The sequence below is a fragment of the Pseudoliparis swirei genome, chromosome 9 (genome assembly GCF_029220125.1).
Source record: "Pseudoliparis swirei isolate HS2019 ecotype Mariana Trench chromosome 9, NWPU_hadal_v1, whole genome shotgun sequence".
Taxonomy (NCBI): Eukaryota; Metazoa; Chordata; class Actinopteri; order Perciformes; family Liparidae; genus Pseudoliparis; species Pseudoliparis swirei.
The window spans coordinates 20,454,942-20,477,171 of NC_079396.1; the positions used below are offsets into that span (position 1 = coordinate 20,454,942).

Consider the following 22,230-nt stretch of genomic DNA (forward strand, 5'->3'; position numbering starts at 1 on the left):
GCTTTATTAATTGATTAATCGTTGTCAAGAAAAAATCCAAAATATGAAATGGGTCCAGCATCTCACATGGGAGGATGTGGTCGTTTTTCTTCTCCGATAGTCAATGAAATATTTTGTTTTGGCATTTTAGGGACACAACGATAAATTGACAGTGAAAATAGTTATTAGATGCAACCCTAAACATATTGTCTCCTCACATTCTTTGTCATCAGGGCCTCAATGATCCGTAATCACAACAATAACTCCCTCTCAACACCCCCCCATCCTTATCGTTACGGCACATTCAAGTCGTCTGAGAGTGACCTGTCCACCTGCACCCTGTCGGGGTCCCGGCTTCCTCTGCCTCAGTCACCGAGGAGGCCCTCCTCCTCCCAAGGTGTCCCCCACAGTGCTCCCTCCCGCCTCTCCAGAACGTATACCTCACACCTCAGACTTCCTCCCACCCCTGTCAGTCCCCGTCACCACCTCGGCTTCAACAGTTACCATGCCAACACCAGCCCCACTGCGAGTCGGAGCAGCGTGTCCTCCCCTGGGGCGATGAGTCTGGGCAGCGGAGTTGGCAGTTTCAGCGGAGGGGAGCTGGTGCCAGTGGCCTTGGCCCGGACCCAAGGAGACCAAGAACTCGGCTTCAGTGTGACAGCTGGCGGTCCAGGAGGCAGGATGACGATAGTGAAACGAGTCTGGGACCGGACGCAGTGCAACTCCCTGCAGCCAGGGGATGCTATTGTCAAAGTCAACGGCGCAGATGTGAAGAGTCTGAGTATTGCACAGGTAATGGGACCAAATGGGAGGGAAGTCAAGTCGTAATGTGAACTCAACACAATTCATGGGTTGAAACAGTGGTTCCTGGCCTTGTTTAGCTCCGTATCGGAAACTATTTCCGCTTGCCACCTCTTGTTATAGGGAGTTGTCATGTAATCAGTTTACTTAGTTTTCTTCTCAGTTTTCTTCAAATTTGAGAAATATTTTCTGTCCGGAAAAGATCAATTTATACAGTATCCATTTTTTTCTTATTATTTCAAAATTATGTTCTTATTTCCTCCATGAGAATTCTTTCAGTTGAAGAAATGAACACTGTTTCAAAAGGTGTCAAATATATCCAAAGAATCTGAAAATGAGTCACCATATACTCATATGTTTGTTGACAGGTACAAACAGTTCTCCAGGAGCACACCAGACAGGCGGAAGTCATCCTTTTGATTTACAGAGGAGGTAAATGACTCACATTTGTTGTGCAGTCATTTCTGTGATACACAAGTATCCTCTGTGGCTAAATCTGTCTCACAGTTCATTTATCATTATCAGGCATCTATCATTCAACCATCTCCCCCGGCTCTAATCGGAGGCTCCCCCCGCCTCTCCTCCACCCCCCTCCTCCACCTGCTGGTTGGGACGTCTCCTCGGTGCTGCCAGAAGCACTGCCTGTGCCCCGTACCTCCGTCAGCAATCCTCCCTCCCCAGCCCCGATGCGCTCCTCGCTGATCCAGAGCACCAGTTTCTTGGAGTCGATTCCGGTGACCTTGACGATGGAACCCAAAGACTGGCTCAACACCGGCCTGGAGGACGAGGCGGGCGGCGTCACGGTGCCCGACTCGGGTCTGGAGAGGCCGGGCGGTGAACAAACCCGGCCGCTCCGAGGGTTCGAAGTGGAGCTGAGGAGGAAGCCGGGAGAGGGCTTTGGGTTCGTCATCGCTTCTCAGGATGTGGAGAATGGAAAAGGTGAGAGCCAGGGATCAAATCACATTGTGCAAGTGTAACCTGTGGCTCAATTTCAATATTTGTTTCCCAAAGTCTATGGACGTTGTCTCCGCAGGTTCGGCTATGGAGCTCAATTCGTGTTGGAAAAACACAAAATCAAATAGTTGCGTTTTAAGGGTTTTAACTGAACATAAAGAACAACATAAATCAAGTACACATATTTAAAAAGGAAAAAGAAACTGTGTCAGAGTGGGCAGTCCTCGTGTTCATCCAACTCGTGGGTAGCTCGCCATCTTCATCTGATGCAACTGAACCAATCAGTGGGTTACACAAGACATGAATCGAGTTCAGTGCTTGAATTATATGTTGGAAACTGTATTTTGACCTGAAGTAGAACTGGACAGCCTGACGCATCATTAAAACCATTTGGTTACCTGCCCGGGGAAACATGTTTTATTCGACTGCCCTTGTGGACAGATGCACCATTAGGTGATTACAGATTAAAAAGTGCATGGCCACCATGGCCATGTGGCCTCCTGCCACCAGATGAGTCATGATGCATCCTATACCCTTTTCTGTCCAACATGTTTTTTTTACCCAGGTTAGTTTGTTGAAGGAAATCTGTTTTGGCGATCTGCTGTTGTCAAGAACTGGTTCATCATGGAGTTCACTTTTAGCAACATAATTACTCATTTGATTGTTTTCTGTCTACCATCCATCCATTATCTTCCGCTTCTCCTGGGCTGGGTCCCTCTCCTTCAGAAATGTGTTGCAGCCTCAAGGCGTCACCAGGCCGGACGAGAGATATATTTCTTCCAGCATATTCTGGCCTTTTCCCAATTGGATGTGCCTGGAAAACTCTGTAGGGAGGCTTCCAGGAGGACCCCATATCAGATGCCTGAACAACATCAGCTGGCCCCTTTTAACCCAAAGAAGCAGTGTTTCTACTCCGAATATCCTCCGGATGTCTGAGCTCCTCACCCTTTCTCCGTGGCTGAGCCCAGCCCCCTTACGGAGGAAGCGCATCTCGGCCGCTTAACTGCCGACACATTCTTTCTGTTAGCATTCCCAAAGCGTATGCATATGGGTGAGGGTCTGAACGTAGATGATAAATTGACAACTTTGCCTTCCGGCTCAGTCCCTCTTTACCACAACGGCCCGGTGCAGTCACATTCTGACCACACTCATGAACAAGACCCCGAGAACCGCCCTTGCCTGGGTCAGTGGCTCACTCCCAACCATTACAGCGCAATCCACCGTTTTACAACAGTATTATATATAAGTTGTGAGTTCTGACTCTCTTCCCGACCGCTTCTCACTCGGCTGCAAACCGCTCCCAAGTTGTTGCGGCCTGCCAACGCGACATATCATCCGCTGTGAGCAGGGACGCAACTCTGAGGTCCAGAGCACGAGCTCTTCAGAGGTTGTAGAAGTTGTAGAAGTTGTAGAAGTTTAAGCTTGGTGTTTGGCAACTGGCATTCAACCAGCATCCAGGAAGTCACGACACTTGACCCCTTATAAATCTACAATATGTCATTTTAATAGTTTGTTTCCCGATTAAACAAACAAGATCAAAGGTGACAATCAGTGAGGTTTACAGGTGGATTGTGTTACCACTGGACAGAGCCAGGCGAGCTGCTCCTTCCCCATATTGATTGTACTGGCATGTGAGTGGTTTTGAGCTTTTCATCTAACTTCCAGCAAAAAAGCAAATAATTATATTGCCCCAAATGTCAAAAATATTCCTGAAATAAGCTTTCAGGTTAATTACAGGTTTTATATTTAGCTATATGCTCTTTTGGGTATAAATCTTCTCCATCCGCTCTGACAGAACACTGAGGCTTGTTTATGGTCTGTCTGGGAACCGAACACATCCTGCCCTGATCAGCTTTTAGTGTAGTGCTTATGAATAGCCGGTTAACCGCAGCATCGACATGCACATGATGTATTGCCCCCCTCCCCGTCTTATGTGTTGCATTGGCTGCCCTCTGTTCTCGTTTGATGCGGTTCAATTTGCTTGATGGGCCGAGTGAACACACAGTTGTTGTTTTCATGGTGAGATAAAGGTTGTCGGTGCACCTGTCTCTGCCGTTCGGAGACCCTCCCTCCCTCCACAAACTTCCGCCCTGTCCTCATTCTCCCCTATCTTTTTCACTCCTGTCAAAGAAGTCACTGTCTCTCCATATCCTCTATCGTTTAGCCTTCCTATCTCTCTCTTCCTCTTCCTCTCATCAGCCATCCCTCCATCGTTCCTATCTCCCTCGCAGGCACCCGCCCACTCTCTCCCTCTCTCACTCTCTCCCTCTCTTCCTCTCTCTCCCTCTCTCCCCCCTCTCCCTCCCCCCTCTCTCTCTCTCACACCCCTTTACTCTGCAGTAAAAGCATCCAGTCTGTTTTTAAAAAAGATTACAACTCTCCCCCTCGCTCTCTCTCTCTCTCTCTTTCTCTCTCTATCTCTCTCACCCTCCATCCCTCCTACCTCTCCATTGCTCTCTGAATGCTCAAGAGAAAACCCACGCTTAACATTTCCCTTTGCAGAGGAGCAACAGAGGGGGACAGCAAAACTGTGTTTTGAGCTCCTGTTGGCCGTCATCTGTGAATCTCAACACCTCCGAGCTGCCTGAAAAGGAATTTAGGATTTTTCGTCCTTCTTTTTCTTTCTTTCTGCGAATGCTAATCAAACAGCCATGCTGGAGAGACTACAGTCTGCTTTGAAAACTGTGAAGGAGTCTAAACGTAATTATTTGTTCCACTTTTCATTTCATGTTTACGAAAAAAGGGGGGAGGGTACTGGTTTGGTGCAGTATTTCAAGTTGGGCTGCATGCACCAGAGACAGGTTATCATTCTGTGATGCATGCTAAAGTTTGCTCGTCGGATGTTCACTTGGGCTGTGAAAGTTGGATCCACAGGCTCACATGCTGCAGATGCACCGATGCTGTGATCTATATGGTGGTATGCGGGATGATGATCGCAGAGATAACAACACGTGAAAGGGCATTTAAGATCTTTTTAACCCAGTCAGGCTTCAAAGCGCCCCAACGACATGATGTGGAGATCTGAGCATTAGAGCCATTAGTGAGCTACAAGGGCAGCGAAATGAATGGATTTAACGGATAGCATTATCAGTGCTGAGTTGAGTTCAGCATTAACCACTCTGCACACACACAACTTGTACAAACGATCCCTCTTAAGATCAACAGCGCTCTCCACAGTCTCCGGTCATCATAAACTGGTCATCTGCAGGCTGCTGTGGGGTCGTCTGCACCGGCTTGATGCGTCTGAGCTGCAGAGGGGGATTTTACGATGGTGGGGAGGGAGGGGGGTGGGGGGGGCTGCTCCTACTCCTGAGCAGTGCAGAGCGTCAGAGGCTGGCTGACTGCCGGGCATACTGCAGTGGGGTTACTCTGGACAGGAGAACATGGAGAGCCAGAGGAAAAGACACTATGATAAAAAGCAGTCTGTGTGTAGTTTAAGCTTGTGTCTGTGTGTACATCTGTCCCAATTCCCCTGCGTGTGAGTCACACTGTGTGTGCTTGTGTGTGTGTGTGTGTGTGTCGTGTTTGGTGACTGGATGCTGGGCCGATGCATAATGCATGATAAGAAGACTATTCGTAAAGCTGCGTTGGCTTTGATTTGACCTGATTGCCGTTCCTGCCTGGGTCACTCATATTAGGCCCAGATTTTGTCTCTGGATGCTAAATTTGAGGTTGTACCTTTTAGCAGGATCAGCATTTGTATGTGACGAACACTTTATCCACAGATTCTTAGGAATTCAGATTTCGTGGCAACACATGTTCGACATGACGGTTTCTCCCTGAGAGGGATGTAGCCCTGAGGGAGCGATGTACCTCAGCTGAATGTGAGTCTCAAGATGTTTATGCTGCCTGATGGGCTACGTAAGGCCTCTGGCAAGACTCTAGACAGTCCAGCTGTCACCAAAACACAGTGTTCCCCTTAAAGAGGGGTCAGGGAGAGAGCAACCCAAAGTGACCCGGATTCAGAAAGAGGAACAGAAAACAGATTTAGAAGTCAAAGCAGACCGAGACAGACAAAAACTCTTAAGAAGGTTTTTAGTTGGTGCAAAAGATGAATTGAAGCACATGTATTTTTAGGCTGCTCAATATGCTTCTCATCAACTTTAAACTCAGCTTAATTGTGAGTGATCTCTCCGTACAGAAGATAAGACAAATTCAGTGCCAGAGACATGCTCCTAATTGTGCCGCCTCACATTTTACACATGCTTCAATTCAGAGGTCAGTTGACTCCAACAAAAGGACAGGAACACTTGCACCCCATCTGTGAACTCAGCGAGGCTCTCCTGTGTATAATCTCTTTCTAGGAGGGACATGTGCTGAGGCTGGGAGACGACGACCAGAGTTTTCCCACACACGGGGAAAACTCCCCTGCTGTGTGTGCTTTTGTTTAGTATGCTGAAGGAATACTTATGCAGACATACTGCAAGTTTGTGTATCTTCAGAAGAACTGAGCATAAGAGTCCCTGATGCCGTGTAAGCCAAAGTGTAAATATCTAAAGTATGTGAAGTTTGACAGATTCGGGACAGAAAAATATTGCCGGAAAGATGGCGTTCCATCACAGTTTGTTCTGGAGGAAGAAGACAAATCATTGAAGAGTGAAACACTGTTCCTGGTGTGTCAGCGGATGGAGAGATGGGCTGATAAATGGGGAGATGAAGGTGGAGAGGAGAGTGTTTCATGGAGACAGTGGGGGAGGTGTGAAGAAAGGCCTCTGTGGGAAGGAATTCATGAAGTAAACCCTGCCAAAAACAAACCAAAGCCTAATTACGGCTTATTTAAGGAATTTGAGCAAACACAGCGGTGAAATAAATCTTCCTGCTTTGACATTTATTTACATTTGAGTAAGTATTACTCACTGCATTTATTTCGAAGAGTTTTGTCTCTCGATAGATGTTTGTTCTTTAACTTTACTTGGAACTCCTCAACAAGTAACTCAAGCTACTTTATGGTAACACGAACTGTTTTGATTTCTCTCCTCAGCTGCCTCACTTCTCCCTCACCGGTTTGTGACGGTACGTCGAAGCAGCCCGGCGGCCAAGAGTGGTCAGATCCGGCCTGGAGATCGACTCGAGGCGGTAGAGGGGCGCCCGGTGGCGACGCTGCCTCATCGGGAACTCGCTCAGATCCTTCGACGAGCGGGAAACACCCTGCGCCTCACCATCGTCCCCCGTCCCAGCTCATGTGAGCATTCGCACAATTATCCAGGAAACACAGCCTGGTTCTTGACTCACATTTTAACTTCTATCATCGTCTTTTTTTCAGATTCCTCAAGCCCTTCAGAACCCACTGGGTTTGACTCCAGTCACAGAAACCGAAAGGGTCAGAGGTCCCGTCCAAAGGTGAGGGCAGCGCCACGATAAATATCGTCCGGCTCACGACCTCTGAATGGACTGGACTCATCTTCTCCACCGCCTGCGTATACGACCCCCCTGCTGTGTTGCTGAGCGGTCCTCTCTCTGCTCTCGTCTCCCAGCGTGACTCCAGGTATTACAGTGTGGACCTGGATCGTGGCCCGTCGGGGTTCGGCTTCAGCCTCAGAGGAGGCAGCGAGTACAACATGGGCCTCTACGTCCTGGGACTGATGGAGAGGGGGCCGGCCTCACGGAGCATGAAGATGCAGGTGTGTCTGTTTGCCGTGTCATTGCTTATTTTGTCTCTATATGTCTACTCCGCTTTCTACTCATAGTCTCAATCTTAATGTTGTTGTTTTCACTGCTGAGTGTGAGCACGTGCAAATGTACACAAACTCTTCTTTTTAAATAATTCACAGGCAAACTTCCCACGAACATTTGATAATGTGTTATCAATGACTAGACTAAATACTTCTAAAAATAAAAAAGTCTGTACCTGTATACTGCTCTTTTAGTAAACTTTTGAGTAAAAGCAAGACACTTAAAATCCCTGAAAATGTGGTTTCAAACGAAGGTTACGATTAAAAAAATAAAATAACACAAAGAGATTTATTTAGATTTAATACTAATCTTCTTCATTCTCTTTCCTGCCATGACGAGTCAAAATGTCTGCCGTTGTCTTTATTAACATCTATGTGACAGAATATTCAGTTATTTCCATGAGATATTAGGGCACATTATTTAACGTAATGCCATGACCCTTCTGTGTGCGGCTGCAGGTCAGCGACCAGCTGGTGGAGATCAATGGGGACAGTACAGCAGGGATGACCCACAGCCAGGCGGTGGAGCAGATCCGCAGAGGAGGCCACCGCATCCACCTGGTCCTCAAGAGAGGAAACGGCTACGTGCCCGACTATGGTGAGACGCAGCCGGCGTTTAGGGGGATTCACGGGATGTTACCATATTTTGTTTCCAGGGGAATGGAAGGAAAATATATGATTTAAAATACAAGAAATTAAAACACTTTGTGTCTTTTGCATGTAATGCATTTATCTTCTTGGGTGTGCGATCTCATTTCTTCTTCTTTTCCCGTGGGACTGACTCTAACATTTAACTTTTAACGTTGAACCTTTTTATTCTTTCTTTTTCTTTTGTGGTGTTTACCTTTTAGACATTTTCCCTCTGGCTTTGACCTGACTTGGTTTTCCTTTTCTTGCAAACATTCCTCTCCTTTCTGCTCCGCTCCTTCCTTTCTCTCTCTCTCAGTGGAGCTCTCCAGTTTGTCTCTGTGCATGACCAACTCCAAGCTAGGCGAGCCTTGCTTCTATGTCATTGGACGGACAGAGAATACGCGGTTGGTAATGGTTCCTGTTAGTTCTCCCATTTTCTGTCTCTCTACATTCCTCTACTCAGTCACCACTGCTGACTTCACCTGTAGTACATGATACCTGACAGCCTGTGTGGTGGACCTCCTCGTTATGAGATAACCTTGTGCTTAAGTAATGGTGCAGAAATGTACAATATTAAAAAGATGTATTGCCCATTTTGGCTTCCCTCAGATCTTCATCTGAACAGAATGTTCTTTGCAGAACACCGAGTTATTTAACGAAGGGAATGGTGCTATTGTGGAGCATAAATATAACAGATGTGTGGTGTATTTCTACTGAAGGGCAATCTGAAGGTTGCACTAAAATAGAAAAAAAGCCACTGTTGTTACACAAGCTGTTTTAAATGCACAAAAAAACCTAAAAAACACTTTCTGGATTTCCCAATCCTTTAATAACACATTATATAATGCTCTCTGTCAGAGATGTTGCTTCATTCTCTCTTTTACCTGCTTATTCAATCTGTTCTCTCCTCCTCTCTCCGTGCAATGCATGTCCAGGCCGTGAGCACAAAATCACCTCCCCCTCCCCCCTGCATAACCCCAAGGAGAAGGGTTTGGCTGCAGTAGACTCCACCGGGCGGAAGGGCCACAGCTCCAGGGAGAAGAGGAGAAGCAGGTCTTCAAATGGAATCAAAAAGGAGAAAAGGGCGGGAAGGAGCAGGCAAAGACGGGCCTCGGAGGGAGGAGGACACTCTGGTTTACAAAGCCCCGTCTCTGAGGTGGGAGAGAGGTCTCAGGAAGCCGGAGACAAGAGGAGGAGGAGAAAAATAGTGTCTCAGAGTTTACCCCGAGGTGCCCACCGAAATCATGATGATAGTGACACAGACAGAGGGACGGTGAGAGGAAGGAAAAGAGAGAGGAGGAGGGGGAGGAGCAAAAGCAGAGAGAGGAAAAGTCGAAGTGAGGAGAGGGTGAGGAAGACAGAGGGTGAAGAGCCCAAGGAGGAAGTGCAGGAGGGGCTTGCTGTGGAGGAACAAGTGAAAGAAAAGGTGGAGGAGGTGCAGGTGGTGCAGGAGAGAGTCAGTTCAGAGAGAGTTGAGAGTGAAGACAATGTTTTCTTACCCATTCCAAGTCCTAACCAAAAGATTCCCAGACCCAAACAAAAGTGGGAGGTGGAGAGCGAAGAAAACTGGGACATGACAGCAGAGTACAGGGAGCTGTGGAAAGAGGAGGAGCAGGAGCAGGAGAGGCCATGGGATGATGACAGGGGTGAAAGTAGAGAGACGGAAGTGAACGAGGAGCAGGAAGACGATGACGCGCAGAGCTGGCGCGTCGAGAGCCCTTTCCCGAGCGGTGCTGTGGTCGACCCGGAGTCACAGAGAAGGCCCTTCTCCTTCCTCACCTCCACACCGTCCACAGAGCAGCCGGGGGACGATGAGTCGTCGTCTGGAGGCAGCCAATCGGACGCTGCCAGCATCTCAGGCCTTTCTCTGGTCGCCACAGAAGCTGGCGGGCGCAGGGCCGAGGTGCTCCCGGGCCCTTGGCTCACGCCCAGCCGGCAGCGGGTGGCGGAGGGGAACAGGAGCGCCGCGAGGCGGACGGGGCAGCGGGGCGGGAGAAGCGCCGCCTCTTGACATTTCAACAGGGAGCGGAGCATGCGGCAGCTGAACGATACGTATCAGATTCTATCAGTCCCACACTGTTCGACCTCGACTTGTTTTTCTGCGGCTACCCACACGACCAACGTTTTCTCTCAGTCACTTTGATATCTACAGTCGTATGAAGTCATATTCGTTGTGCCTTTTTGCAGCTGACCTCTGGCTGATATTAAATGTCGATCACATTTTAACTCGTGAAGGACTCCAACGTGGTAACAATTTATGTTTTCATTCCCCTCTTTACATTTGCAGGATTTGTTCTAGATGTTTCCATGACTACAAGGTACATACACCTTGTTGAGACCGACTTCCTGTCTCTTACTCACCTCCCTGCATCTGTCTTCACACTGCTTTAGAAGAGTAATCCCCGTTGAGGTATCTCCCCTACTGTACAAAGGCTGCATAGACATCCACTGATACCTCATGAAGATACTGAGCAATAACAATGCATCAGCCATCCACGTCAAACTGCTCTGAGAGGAAACGGGGTGACATGTTTGTACCATATCCTCTTTGTCTTATGTGGACACCTGCATTGAGTTGTAACGTTCCATATAACTGAATATTTGATTGTGTTAATGCAAATCCCTTTTGACAGCAGGTGTCACATACTATATTCTGTAAATATTTGAAGAGAAATAAATAACAGAATCTATTGTAAATACTAACTGGAGCCAAGCCCTGATTTGTATTACTGTATTGTAATACATCATGATAAGATTATATATCTATATCTATATATATATCTCTATATATATAGGAATATTTGCAGTATATCTATATATTACATAAAATAGCTACCCATTAATATTTATAATTGTGTGATGAGAAATTACGTGAAATTGGTGTATAGCTTTTGTGATGACTCAAGATGTAACACAGACTATAAGAACTATATTGTACCTGCCCTATTCATAAATGAATGTTTTGTAATATACTGCTAGAGTGTGAATTAGGATACTCTATGTTGTACCCTACTTCAGAAGTCAGCAAAAGATGCCAAAAGTATGCATCTGGTGTGCATATTTCAAGTACTGTTAATATTGTGTATGTGAGGTCAGAACAATAACACCGTTTCTGAAGATTGCTGTGCCCATTGTGCCACGTACAGTTGCCTTGGTAACATAAACCACTTTATCCTAACTACTGATTTTTCTTACTGTGAAAAGCCCCCAGCTCTGAGGTCTCTAATGCGGGAGTAGGGCAGGACGTTTAGTAATTCCAGTCATGCCAAAAACAAAAGGCCCTTACTGTAAATCAACAAAACAATTATAATCATAAGCCTCTGCAGAATTTCAGCTCAGTGTTGGCAAAATACCACATCATTTTGTTTTGCTCTCTTTTTACAAAAATTCTGTTACAAAGAAGAAAACAACAATGGATACTGTGAGATGTTATTTTTCTATGAAATTATCTTTTTTTAAATACTCAGGTTTTAAGATATTTTGCTCTAGATAAGCCATTTGGAAGAAAAGCTACACAAGTGACACCATGTTCACAATACGGAGAGTGGATTTGTGTTATTCTAACGTTAAAGCAATGTTATGATGATTCTTTACGGCAGCTTTAGGAGACACAGACTGTTACGGGTGTTTGTTACCAACCCATAAATACCTTAAGGTTGATGCTGTAAGTGAATCTCAGATTTTACCCAAACCGAATTACCCAAAATTAATTGCTCGGTGTGCCCATTTATTTGCATTGCTGTGCAGCCGAGAAAATGAAGCGCAGTGAGGAAACCAACATACTGTCCTCCCCAGCCAGTGGCCATCCAGAGGAGCTCGGTAGCCTATGTGTCAGACTTCTTTTATAACGTTTGCTAATGTTCTTTTTTTAGACTTTCATTTCCTTCAGGCGATTAAATGGCCGAAACTGTAAACACAGTCTCATAACACTGGAAATAAACTGCTGAACTAATTTCCTCGGAGGTCATCCATGTCTTTCATCCATTGCTTTTTATTTATTTAGGAAAAAGCAGAGGAGAACCCTTAGTGGACAGCAGATTGCAGCAAAATGATAGGCAACAGTGTATTTATGAGCGATGGGGTAGTGTGTGTGTGTGTGCCTCTGTGCGTGCGTGTGTCTGTGTAATTGTGTGTACGTGTATGTGTGTGTGTATGATGCCATAAAAACAGGTTCTATATGCAGAAACAGAATGGGGGGAGAATATGAAAGTACAGATTTTAAAAATATGTGCTCGCTCGGTTGGTTTAGAAATCTGATCATTTTTACACAGAATTATTAAACCAGCTCTTTGCAAGGAACATGGATTCTGCATTACCCATGCACGCTCACAGTCTAATATTAGTGTCCTGAACCGTACAGCAGAGCAGCATCACCTGTGTGAGCTATGGAGAGAGAGAGAGAGAGAGAGAGATAGATATATGCGGGTGAATTTATAGCCAGTGCCTCTCAGTTCAGATATGAGCACTTAAGCGCTGCCACTAAAAATAGCTGCGCGCTCCGAGGCCTTCCTCCTTCCTCCCATGTTGTCCTAAGCCGCATCCTTCTGTTCACGTTAGACGTCAAAATGAGATTTATCCCGCCAGTAACGATAGCTGCTCTCACACGATGTCGAGGCAGATAAATAAGTGAGCGTAAACTACTCGAACGACTTCCAGTTATGATCACAGGGATATAAATTATAGGGAAACTGTTGAACGGAGCAGAATAAGTGACTTTCGCTGCCTCGCGCGCGGTTGGTCCAATGTGTTCGACATGTGCAGTCCTGATTCCAGCATCATCCACAGGCTCCCTGCGGTGTGCCAAGTTACAATGATGCAACGCGAGATTGTACCTTCAAAATAAAATGTCATGTGTCATGTGTACAAACTCTGTATTCTATTGCGTAAACCCCCTTACCCACCAGCCCCACCAGTAATTTGGGTTGAACTGGGATAAGTGGCGCGTTAACCTCATGACGGGCGGCTGTAGCTCGTCCTGCAACACCAAGGTCGTCGGTTCGATCCCCGCTCTCCCCATTAGTTGCAAGTCGAAGTGTCCATGAGCAAGTCACTGAACCCCCAGTTGCTCCCTGGGCGCTTCACTGCAGCCCACTGCTCCTTAATAACTAAGGATGGGTTAAATGCAGAGAATACATTTCGTTGCCTCTGTACCTGTACTCTGTGCAATGACAATAAATTGAATCCAATGATGAAACGCACGATGTGGAGAGAGTCATTTATGGGAAATGACTGTGTGCACAGCCTGAGGGCCGCTGGTGTAGACACATTAAAAAGGGCAGCTGCATATGGTTGGGGGCCAGCATGTAGAACGTGTTCTAACATGTAGGGAAGCCTATATGGCACTGCGTGGCATTATCTCCACTTGATGTGCACCGTTAATATTTTCTTTACACACACAAGCAAACGAAGAGAGAGAGAGCTCTATAGAAAACGTCAGAGAAGCCAAATCACTTGTTGACCGGAGCAGAGAGATGAGTTTCTGGTGTGTGAGCGGCCCGGTTGCGGCTCCAGTGAGAGCTGATATAGTGCTCAGTGTAAAATGAGATGTTATTTTTAACATTTATGGGCGGAAAGGTCAAAGGTTTTACATTTTAACCCTTGTGTTGCCTTAGGGTCATTTTGACCCGAATCAATATTACACCCTCCCGCCGCCTTTGGGTCATTTTGACCCGATTCAATGTTTCACCCTCCTGTTACCTTTATATTTACTAACATATTTTACCCTTTGGGTTCAATTTGACGCCAGCAATTAAAACCTCCAGAAAATTATTAGAATTAATATTGTTTTCCAAGTTTAAGTGTGAGGCACTTTATGTTTGTTTGTTGACAACCGAAAGAACACCGACATTAAACATTGAATGGGGTCAAATTAATCCTAAGGCGGGGGGAAGGTGTAATATTGATTCGGGTCAAAATGACCCTAAGGCAACACAAGGGTTAAGGGATGTCAAACATTAAAATGTTACACAATTTCTCAGAAAGCATGGTGCTAAGACAGGTTTGCTGAATAATATGTGAAATGCATGTGTTGGTGACAACGGACTAGAACGCTGCAGATAATGTAAATGATGACAAAAGCTGCCAAAATGCTGGCTGGCATGTAAGCCAGCTCGCTTGAACACTGAGGCTCATTAGGAACTAGTCTCGGTTTCCTCCTCGTTGGTTGATATTTGACAAGTTGAAATTGACACACAACCATTAATTAGCCAGTCAAGTTCCACACCCACGTGCCAATGTTTCCTGTCAAAGCCCTGAACCACGGCAACATCTACATGCCAATCACAACAAAGAACCAGAGAGAGAAATACGATCAGAATTGTTTTTAGTGTTTTATTTAGTAAACTGCAACCGCTCTCAGAAAGTACTTACAGCAGCATTCAATTGAGACATTATTCATCGTGGCATTGCAGCTTGAACTTTGACCCTCTCGACTTTAACTGGGTGCAGTTGGACGGTATTGACGTGGAAAAAGTCTTCTCTTCTTCTCGGATTGATTCTTATTACTAACTTGAAGCTAAATAAACTCTGTTACTTCTTCTTATCTGATTAAGTGTGAGTCTCCACGTGACCTCACTCCTGGACTTTAGCAATCGACTCTCCACAGAACACGAGAGAGGCTGGTTCAATGTTCAGTTCACTGTAGATTTTATTTGCATAATACATGTGCAAACAAAAGAGTTGAGTCTAGTCAAGATGGTATGATGATACAACTAAAAACTAAAGTACACAACACACATTGATATATCATTCTTCATGAGATCTCCGATAGGGACACTGGCCCGCCCCTTTTACTGAACAAGGGCAATCTGGCCCAGCTGGGCCTCCTTAGGGATATAACAACTCTCCCCTCGGATCATAGTGGCTTGTTTACTTTTATTCCTATTGTTCTAACGGTCAGTTAGGGACCTGTACCAGGTCACTGAGATCTGGTTGGAGGCCTGCTTGACCCTCTTCAATCAATATGTTTTTAACTGAAACAGTTCATGAAAGATAGATATTCAACTAATATGCTTTTATACTTTCACAGTGTTTAATTCTAGTGTGAGATATAACCCATTTGATAAAACATACTTTAGTATTTAAAGGCTCAGATAATTATAACACCTAAATACATTTTCCTTCCACAGTATTTACTTTGACATACTACATTGTACATACTTTGTCAATACAATAGGGTGAGACATGTCCAAATTAAAGTCTAATTTTTCACTGTGTGAGATTCAGTTCCCTCTCTCTTTGCAGGAGAAATGTAGTCTGAAGATTATGAATTTGTGTTTTCTGTCAGCTCTCTCTCAGAAGGGTGTCTCTTAATGTGAAAGCCTGTCTTCATTGGTAAAAGGCCAAATTGCCAGACTAAACTAACGTTTATCATTAAAACAATTTAATAAACGTGTAATCCATTCATTTATTAAATAATAATTTAGCCTGAAATCTCAAATGAATCCAAGCACCTCCCTAAATGTCCCTAAATGTGTACTGTAAACAATATGAACGTTTATAGTAACACATTCAAGTGTAACAGTGGTGGCCTCAGGCTGTTTGAGGGGCTGCGACAAAAAATAATAATACTGGGATCAGCCAGATTTAGGAAAAGTTGAAAGTGGGGAAAAAGGTGAGACTTGTGTCATCGCTGTAAACTTTTTTTATTCGTTTTATTTACTTACAAAAATACTTACAATATGTTAGCATATATCCTATTGTTTGAAAAGGTAAACTGCACCTCTGGTATGGATGACACAAAAGCAAAACACTTTTTTATTCATCTATTCACTCGCTTGTTTGTGATTAACATTTCCCTGTAGCCTAAGTGCATCATTGTGGTTATTCACTCGCAGTCCCACTGTGTAGCGTTCACGAAGTCACTCTTTTATTTTGAAACTCATGACCGGATGTCCGATGTCACCCTGGCTTCCTTGACACTGACGCGCTCAGAGGGATTCGCCGCACGAATCGCTGCAGTTTCAGACGCTCGAGAAGCGAAACCTCCGCGCGTTTCTGCGCCACCGCAAAGAAGATTCTCCGCTTCACTCCTCCGTGGATTACCTTCCTGAAGCAGCCGAAACTCGTCTCAGATAAGTAGGATAATAACTAAACCAGGTCGTTTAAACAGATTCCAGATCTGCGCCGAAAGCGGCAAACATCAAAGTACAGTTCAAAGATTTTCGCTCAGCCTATTGAGACTTTCGGGCGGTCAATTATATTCTGGACGGTTGTTGGTTTTTTAAGAGGTGACAAGTTTTGATCTGCAAGCCCCAGTGTATGAAGGCGTGCCGTGGAAGTAAACTCTGCATTATTCTTGGATGAACCCTCCAAAAAGAAGCCCCAGAGACACGCACACTTTGGGAACTAATCTGAATTTAAAGCACTAGGATGTAGTTTTTGTCGGACCGCAGGGGAGGATCTGGACCTCGAGAATGAACTTCGTGAGCCGCCTCTGCTCACTTTCTGTGCTGTAAAGACACGTCGAGCCATGGGTTGAAAGAGACGATGATAGACTGCGGGGATATTCAACGTGGGAGGGTGCCGAATGTTCTGTCTTATGTAATGATTGACAGCGCCTGAATATTAGGGAGAGATCATAAATAACATCACCCCCCCCCCCCCCCTTCCCCTGGATGTCGAGGAGGCTAAAGAGTGCTTGATGGATACGAGATGTGTTCTAATGACCTAAAGAAGCCCTTGAAGTTAATAGGATATGTCACAGATGAGAGGATCATTTGATATTCGGCTTATTCCCTGTGTTTTGTTTTGCTATGAGAGCCGTTAAAGCAAGTTTAACTTCATCATAGATCTTTGATTAGCCTCATTGAGACACTATTTGCCTCCCTCACTCCCTCCCCCATCCAGTCTCAATCTGTTTTGTAATATCTTGCTTCATGAGTTAAGCATCATGGCGCCCCAAACTCTTGATCTGCTCCATGCTGATTGGGCAGGCTCTTTAAAAATGACCGTGACTTCAGGAACACAATCGATCAACCGTGTGTTGAGCTTCTGCTCTGAACTCTATTCTCCGCGTTGCAATATTTTCAATGGCTCCTAAGATGCTATAATGCTCATTTTTGCCCTCGGAGTTGGGGACATGTAGTCATTCTGAAATCCTCAACCTCTTAATCTCTGTGACTTTCTGTTTCTGAACATCTGAAGCCATTACTTAATCTTCACTTGAGCCTCCGTTGGTCCCTCCCTCCCCCCCACTCATCAAGGCTGGTGGGGGGGGTGGATCTCGGCCCCACGGGGTCGAAAACTGTGGTGGTTGCCGAGGGTGGTCTTACCCCCAGACACAGGGCTACCACCATGGAGACCAGCCCAGAGAGCCCAAACCGGGCAGTGGAGTACCTCCTGGAGCTCAACAACATCATCGAGAGCCAGGCCAAGCTCCTGGATTCCCAGCGCCGGCGCATCGAGGAGCTGGAGGGCCACCTGGACCGGGTTAGCCAAGAGAACCAGGATCTGAGGCAGGACCGCAGCCCACAGACGCCAGGTTCGGACACTCTCGAGCAGAACCACAGCCACAGCCAGCCTCTGTCCGTCCCCAGCCATCGTGGTGGTGGCGGCGGCGGCGGCGGCGGTGGCGGCAGCGGGAATGGTAGCACCTCGACGGCTCAGGCGACAGCTCCAGCACCTACAACTCCAGGACCCAGCAGGGAGAGGAGGACCCACACCAGGCTGACCCGAGGTGTCTCCTGCAGCTCCTCAACCGCCGAGCGAGACCGTCTGGAGCGCACCGACACCAACACCAACACCAACTCCACCATACGGAGAAAGTAAGTTCTTCTCTTAGAAACGGAGGCCCTCTCTCTTGGTTTGATCTTCCGCGATGAGCGATGAGCGCGGCTTCCTGTCATCTCAAAGGAACGTCAGCAGTCTTGTCCTGGTTGCTCTAAATTGCAGTGATGACCATCCAAATGTGTGACGCATGTATATAAACACACATATATATATTAGGGCTGTGAAACGATTAACATTTTTAATCAGGTTAATCACAGGTTTCTGTGGATTAATCATGATTAATCACATATATACATTTACAGGGCTCTCAAGACAGGCAAGAGCTCCGAGAAGAGTTGTTGACGGGGGGGGGGGGTGCAAGTGACTTTTTTTCGGCCCGATGTGCGCGCACACGCCAGCATCCGAGCTCTGCGGCGCGCGAGACGGAGATCGGAGTCGTGTTAACGCGACACGTAGAGACAGAATGACATGCTGCTGGTTCGAGACGACCAACAACAGACGGATTGGAAGCTCATTCTGCGCATGCGTTAAATGCGTTAAAAAACAACTAGTTAAACCTGTAATTTAATTAACTGAGTTAACGCATTATTTTTCACAGCACTAATATATATACAGGACTGTCTCAGAAAATTAGAATATTGTGATAAAGTTCTTTATTTTCTGTAATGCAATTTAAAAAACAAAAATGTCATGCATTCTGGATTCATTACAAATCAACTGAAATATTGCAAGCCTTTTATTCTTTTAATATTGCTGATTATGGCTTACAGCTTAAGAAAACTCAAATATCCTTAAATATTAGAATATCATGAAAAAGTATACTAGTAGGGTATTAAACAAATCACTTGAATCGTCTAATTAACTCGAAACACCTGGAAACACATTTTCAAATGTTTGATTTTGTTTTGCTGTTATAAATCTTTTTTTTTACTTGGTCTGAGGAAATATTCAAATTTTATGAGATAGGATTTTAGAGTTTTCTTAAGCTGTAAGCCATAATCAGCAATATTAAAAGAATAAAAGGCTTGCAATATTTCAGTTGATTTGTAATGAATCCAGAATGCATGACATTTTTGTTTTTTTAATTGCATTACAGAAAATAAAGAACTTTATCACAATATTCTAATTTTCTGAGACAGTCCTGTATATATATATACATATACTGTATTTACACCATGCATTCGCTAAGCCCACGAAAGGAAGCTGCATCCTTTCTAGTCATCAGATATATATTCCCCACAGTAATGTGTCTAAACCTAAGAGTTGTTTTTTTCATACTCCACCATGAGGAATTATGCAGAGCGCTGGAGGATTATGGGTAGAGTGATATGTGCTCAAGGTGTTCATTTCATGGCGGTGTGTGTGATTCTTGCCCACAGAGGGTTTTGATTCGTGTAATGTTCACAGTGCATTATGTGAGGTGTGTAGGAGTCGCTTAGTAGTATGCTGAGGAAAACAGTCCAGGTAGGAGGCTTATGGGTCTTTTTTTTAATGGTAATCTGAATTTCTTTTATGGACCAGTGAAGCCCTTCCATATGAAACATCCACCCACTCTTTTCTAAAAGTGTGTTTTTCTGTTCCTCTTCACTCTGAACTGTAGGCTAGTTGAAGAGAGATCCCCCCCCCCCCCTCCCCAAACTCAAGGCTGACATGAAGTTAGAGTGCTGCAAACACATCTTTGGCAAACAGCAAGTGCATCTGTCCTCGCTTTTACTTTACCACGCACACACACACACACACAGATAGAGTCGGCTTTTGTTCTGGGAGCATTAAGCTTTGTGAGTAGGCAGCAATTCATGCGAAAAAAGTACACAGTGAAATATATTGTTGCCGTCTCAGCGACAGAAACCTCATTTCTCTAAGTAGCATCGGTAATTAATACTGGACTTCGCTCACTATCTGTTTTATTATAGTCCCAATCCTCTTGTCAGTGATTAATTCAGACTTCACCAAATCCCTTATCGATTGCCGTTGTCTTTTCCTCCGCTGTCTGCCTCTCCGGCCCCCTGCTGTCATCCCCGGGGATGACTTAGTCATTAGACAGGAGCACATATTAGTTATTTATGTAGGTGTTAAATGCAGTGGTGAATTGTGAATGTAGATGATCTCGCTCATCCCCTCCCTTGTTAATCGCCCGTAGCGGTTGTTGCCGACTTTGGATCCAGGCTCAGACAAGCGTATCATTTGAAGTGTCACATTTAATAAACAGTCACCCGCACAGCAGAGCCATATTGTCCCCGTCTGGCCGTGACTCAGCCGCGACCAAAACTGGCCTATTAGCTGAGGTCAGCGACGAAAACCCTTCTCTTTGATCGCCAATCAGATACGAGCACGCAACTCCGTGGCGGCGGCGGCCGCGACACTCTAAATATGGCTCAGATCAGAGGAGACAGAAGGAAGATGTGGGAGAGGGATGGGGAGAGGAGGAAGATGACAAGGGGGAGGAGAGTGACTGGGTGACCTTACTCAGTGGGCCTCAGTCTAAAAGAGAAAGGGAGGAACACACACACTGATCCGCCATCTGTCAACAGGGTGCGTTAGAGAGGGGAAGAACGCAAAGGCTCCCAGAGCTGCCTTTTTATATTTGTTCAATTCGTTTCTGTTCCTCCAGCAGGATTCCTCATCTCTGCCCTGCGCTCTCTGTTCCTCATGTAACCCATAACTTTTATTTCTGACCTACAAACAGAATAAGCGGTCCCCAATTTTCTCTTTTCTTTCTTAAGCCCATGCATGCAGAAACCACATCAAAACAAAGTCATTCCTCTCCTTTCCCTTCTCCCGGCGGCACACTGCAAACAGCTGTCCCAAATGTTACCCCCTTTATTTCCTCTCCTCCTGTTCATGGCCATGTCAACAATGTGAGTCTGAGGCCTCGGGGAGGAGGAACTCCAAGTCCCTCCTCCGAGAAGCAGCAGGTCGGAGGGCATCGCCCCGACTCGCTGTGAGCACGTCAGATGTTTTGTTGTTGTTGTTGTTGTTGTTGTTTTGGGAGAGGTCACGAAAGTACGTGTGTGTCACTGTCTTTATATTGTATGTGCTGTTACAGAAATGGGTGAAAGAGGGTGGCACTTATACAGAGTGGATGAGAGATTGTGTGACCAAAGTGTAATTACCACTGGCCCAGGGGTGAAAATTACTGCTGCGCATATATATGTGTGTATGTGAGTATGTGTGTGTGTGTCTTTAGAGTATCTTTTGTTCGGGCAGGGTGAGTGTGTCTATGTGCACTGTAGGACATCACCTAGGATGTCCATTAATAGACAGCTAACGTGACCCTGCAGCCTGCCATACGGGCCGTCATGCTCCGGTGATGTGACAGGCCTCTCTGAGGGGTTGCATCCTTCATTACGTGCCGCATGCAGCCGACCTCATGGGATGAGAGGAAGGAGCAGCTAGAGGTCTTGTTGACAACCCCAGTGGCGGCGATAAACAGAGCGGTATTATTACATAAAGGCCACAAAAAAACAAAAAAAGAAAAAAAAAAAAGAAGTGGACCCGAGCCATCATTTTTCCATTCTTCACTTCACTCTCGCTGTCGCAATGGGAGTGTTCAGAAGCTCCCGTGAAGGCGCTCGTGTTCCCTCTCCGTCTCTTAATTCTATCTATCATCCTCAGCTGCGGGCATTGTGGGCATGTTCTGTGTCCTCTCTGTGAAAATGACATTCATTTGGCAACATAGAGAACGGTAATGGACTTTTGTTTCAGAAGGAGCGTCATTTTGTGGAGCTTTACTACACATAACCCCATCCCCAATATTCTCTCTCTCTCTCTCTCTAAAACTCTCTCACATACCCACGTACACACACTCTCCCTCTCCCCCTCGCTGCTTCTGTTTCCCACTGCTGCAGATATGACTCAGAGAAGCTACAGAAATTGCTTTTGTGCTCTTCTCTCTTCTCTTGCGCGCTCCGCTCAGCCGCTCTCATATCCCGCCGTAGTGACTGAAGCACACATTTGTCCCAGTTTAATAGGTTTATTGATTCATATTTTTTCGGCGCTAATACAGCTCACATTATATGAGATAGCGCAGATGCAACGTGGTGGAAGGAAGTGGCCCCAGGCATGTGGGTAAGCTCAGCTGCACTGACCTGCTCAAACAGTCTCAATTTCTCCTCAAGACTCGGCATGACTTTCTAGAAAGAAATACGGTGAAGCCGCAGCTGCCATTTCCTCCAAAATCCAGTCTCGCTCTCTCATCTATTCTCTATGGAGTGGAATAAACAGTGTTTAATTCTAGCCAGATTTAGCATATTGCTAACAGTTCAGATTACTGTGGTGCAGTGTAGCTTGATGGATTGTGTGTGTGTGTGTCTGTGTGTGTGTGAGTGGGAGGCAAGTATACGTAGGTGGTGTGTTTTTGCATTCTCGAGTGAGTGCAGTGAGTGTTCATGGCTTCATGCAGTGTGTGCAATGGGAACAAAATCTTTTGTCATTTATATTTAGTCACGTTACACAGGATTCATGA

At 45.7% G+C, this 22,230-nt stretch overlaps 2 protein-coding genes across 6 annotated transcripts in view; both read left to right on the top strand.

Annotated features, from left to right (window-relative positions):
- The window catches only part of LOC130200095 (membrane-associated guanylate kinase, WW and PDZ domain-containing protein 3), a 42,060-nt gene extending 30,071 nt beyond the window's left edge, over positions 1-11,989 (top strand). For 2 of the 5 annotated variants that reach the window (XM_056424068.1, XM_056424067.1), the window contains exons 10-17: positions 213-771; positions 1,149-1,212; positions 1,306-1,719; positions 6,716-6,916; positions 6,998-7,074; positions 7,209-7,355; positions 7,866-8,004; positions 8,972-11,989. In XM_056424068.1, coding sequence (XP_056280043.1) covers positions 213-771; positions 1,149-1,212; positions 1,306-1,719; positions 6,716-6,916; positions 6,998-7,074; positions 7,209-7,355; positions 7,866-8,004; positions 8,972-10,047 — 2,677 coding nt within the window. In that variant the 3' untranslated portion in view covers positions 10,048-11,989. Of the gene's footprint in view, positions 1-212; positions 772-1,148; positions 1,213-1,305; positions 1,720-6,715; positions 6,917-6,997; positions 7,075-7,208; positions 7,356-7,865; positions 8,005-8,257; positions 8,457-8,971 lie in introns of those variants that run through there. The other 3 variants (XM_056424069.1, XM_056424070.1, XM_056424071.1) reach the window with 3 other exon arrangements.
- Positions 11,990-15,906: 3,917 nt separating this feature from the next.
- The window catches only part of iqsec2b (IQ motif and Sec7 domain ArfGEF 2b), a 31,011-nt gene continuing 24,687 nt past the window's right edge, over positions 15,907-22,230 (top strand). The window contains 1 exon segment of the mRNA XM_056422497.1: positions 15,907-17,800. Within this exon segment, the coding sequence (XP_056278472.1) occupies positions 17,331-17,800 (470 nt within the window). The 5' untranslated portion in view covers positions 15,907-17,330.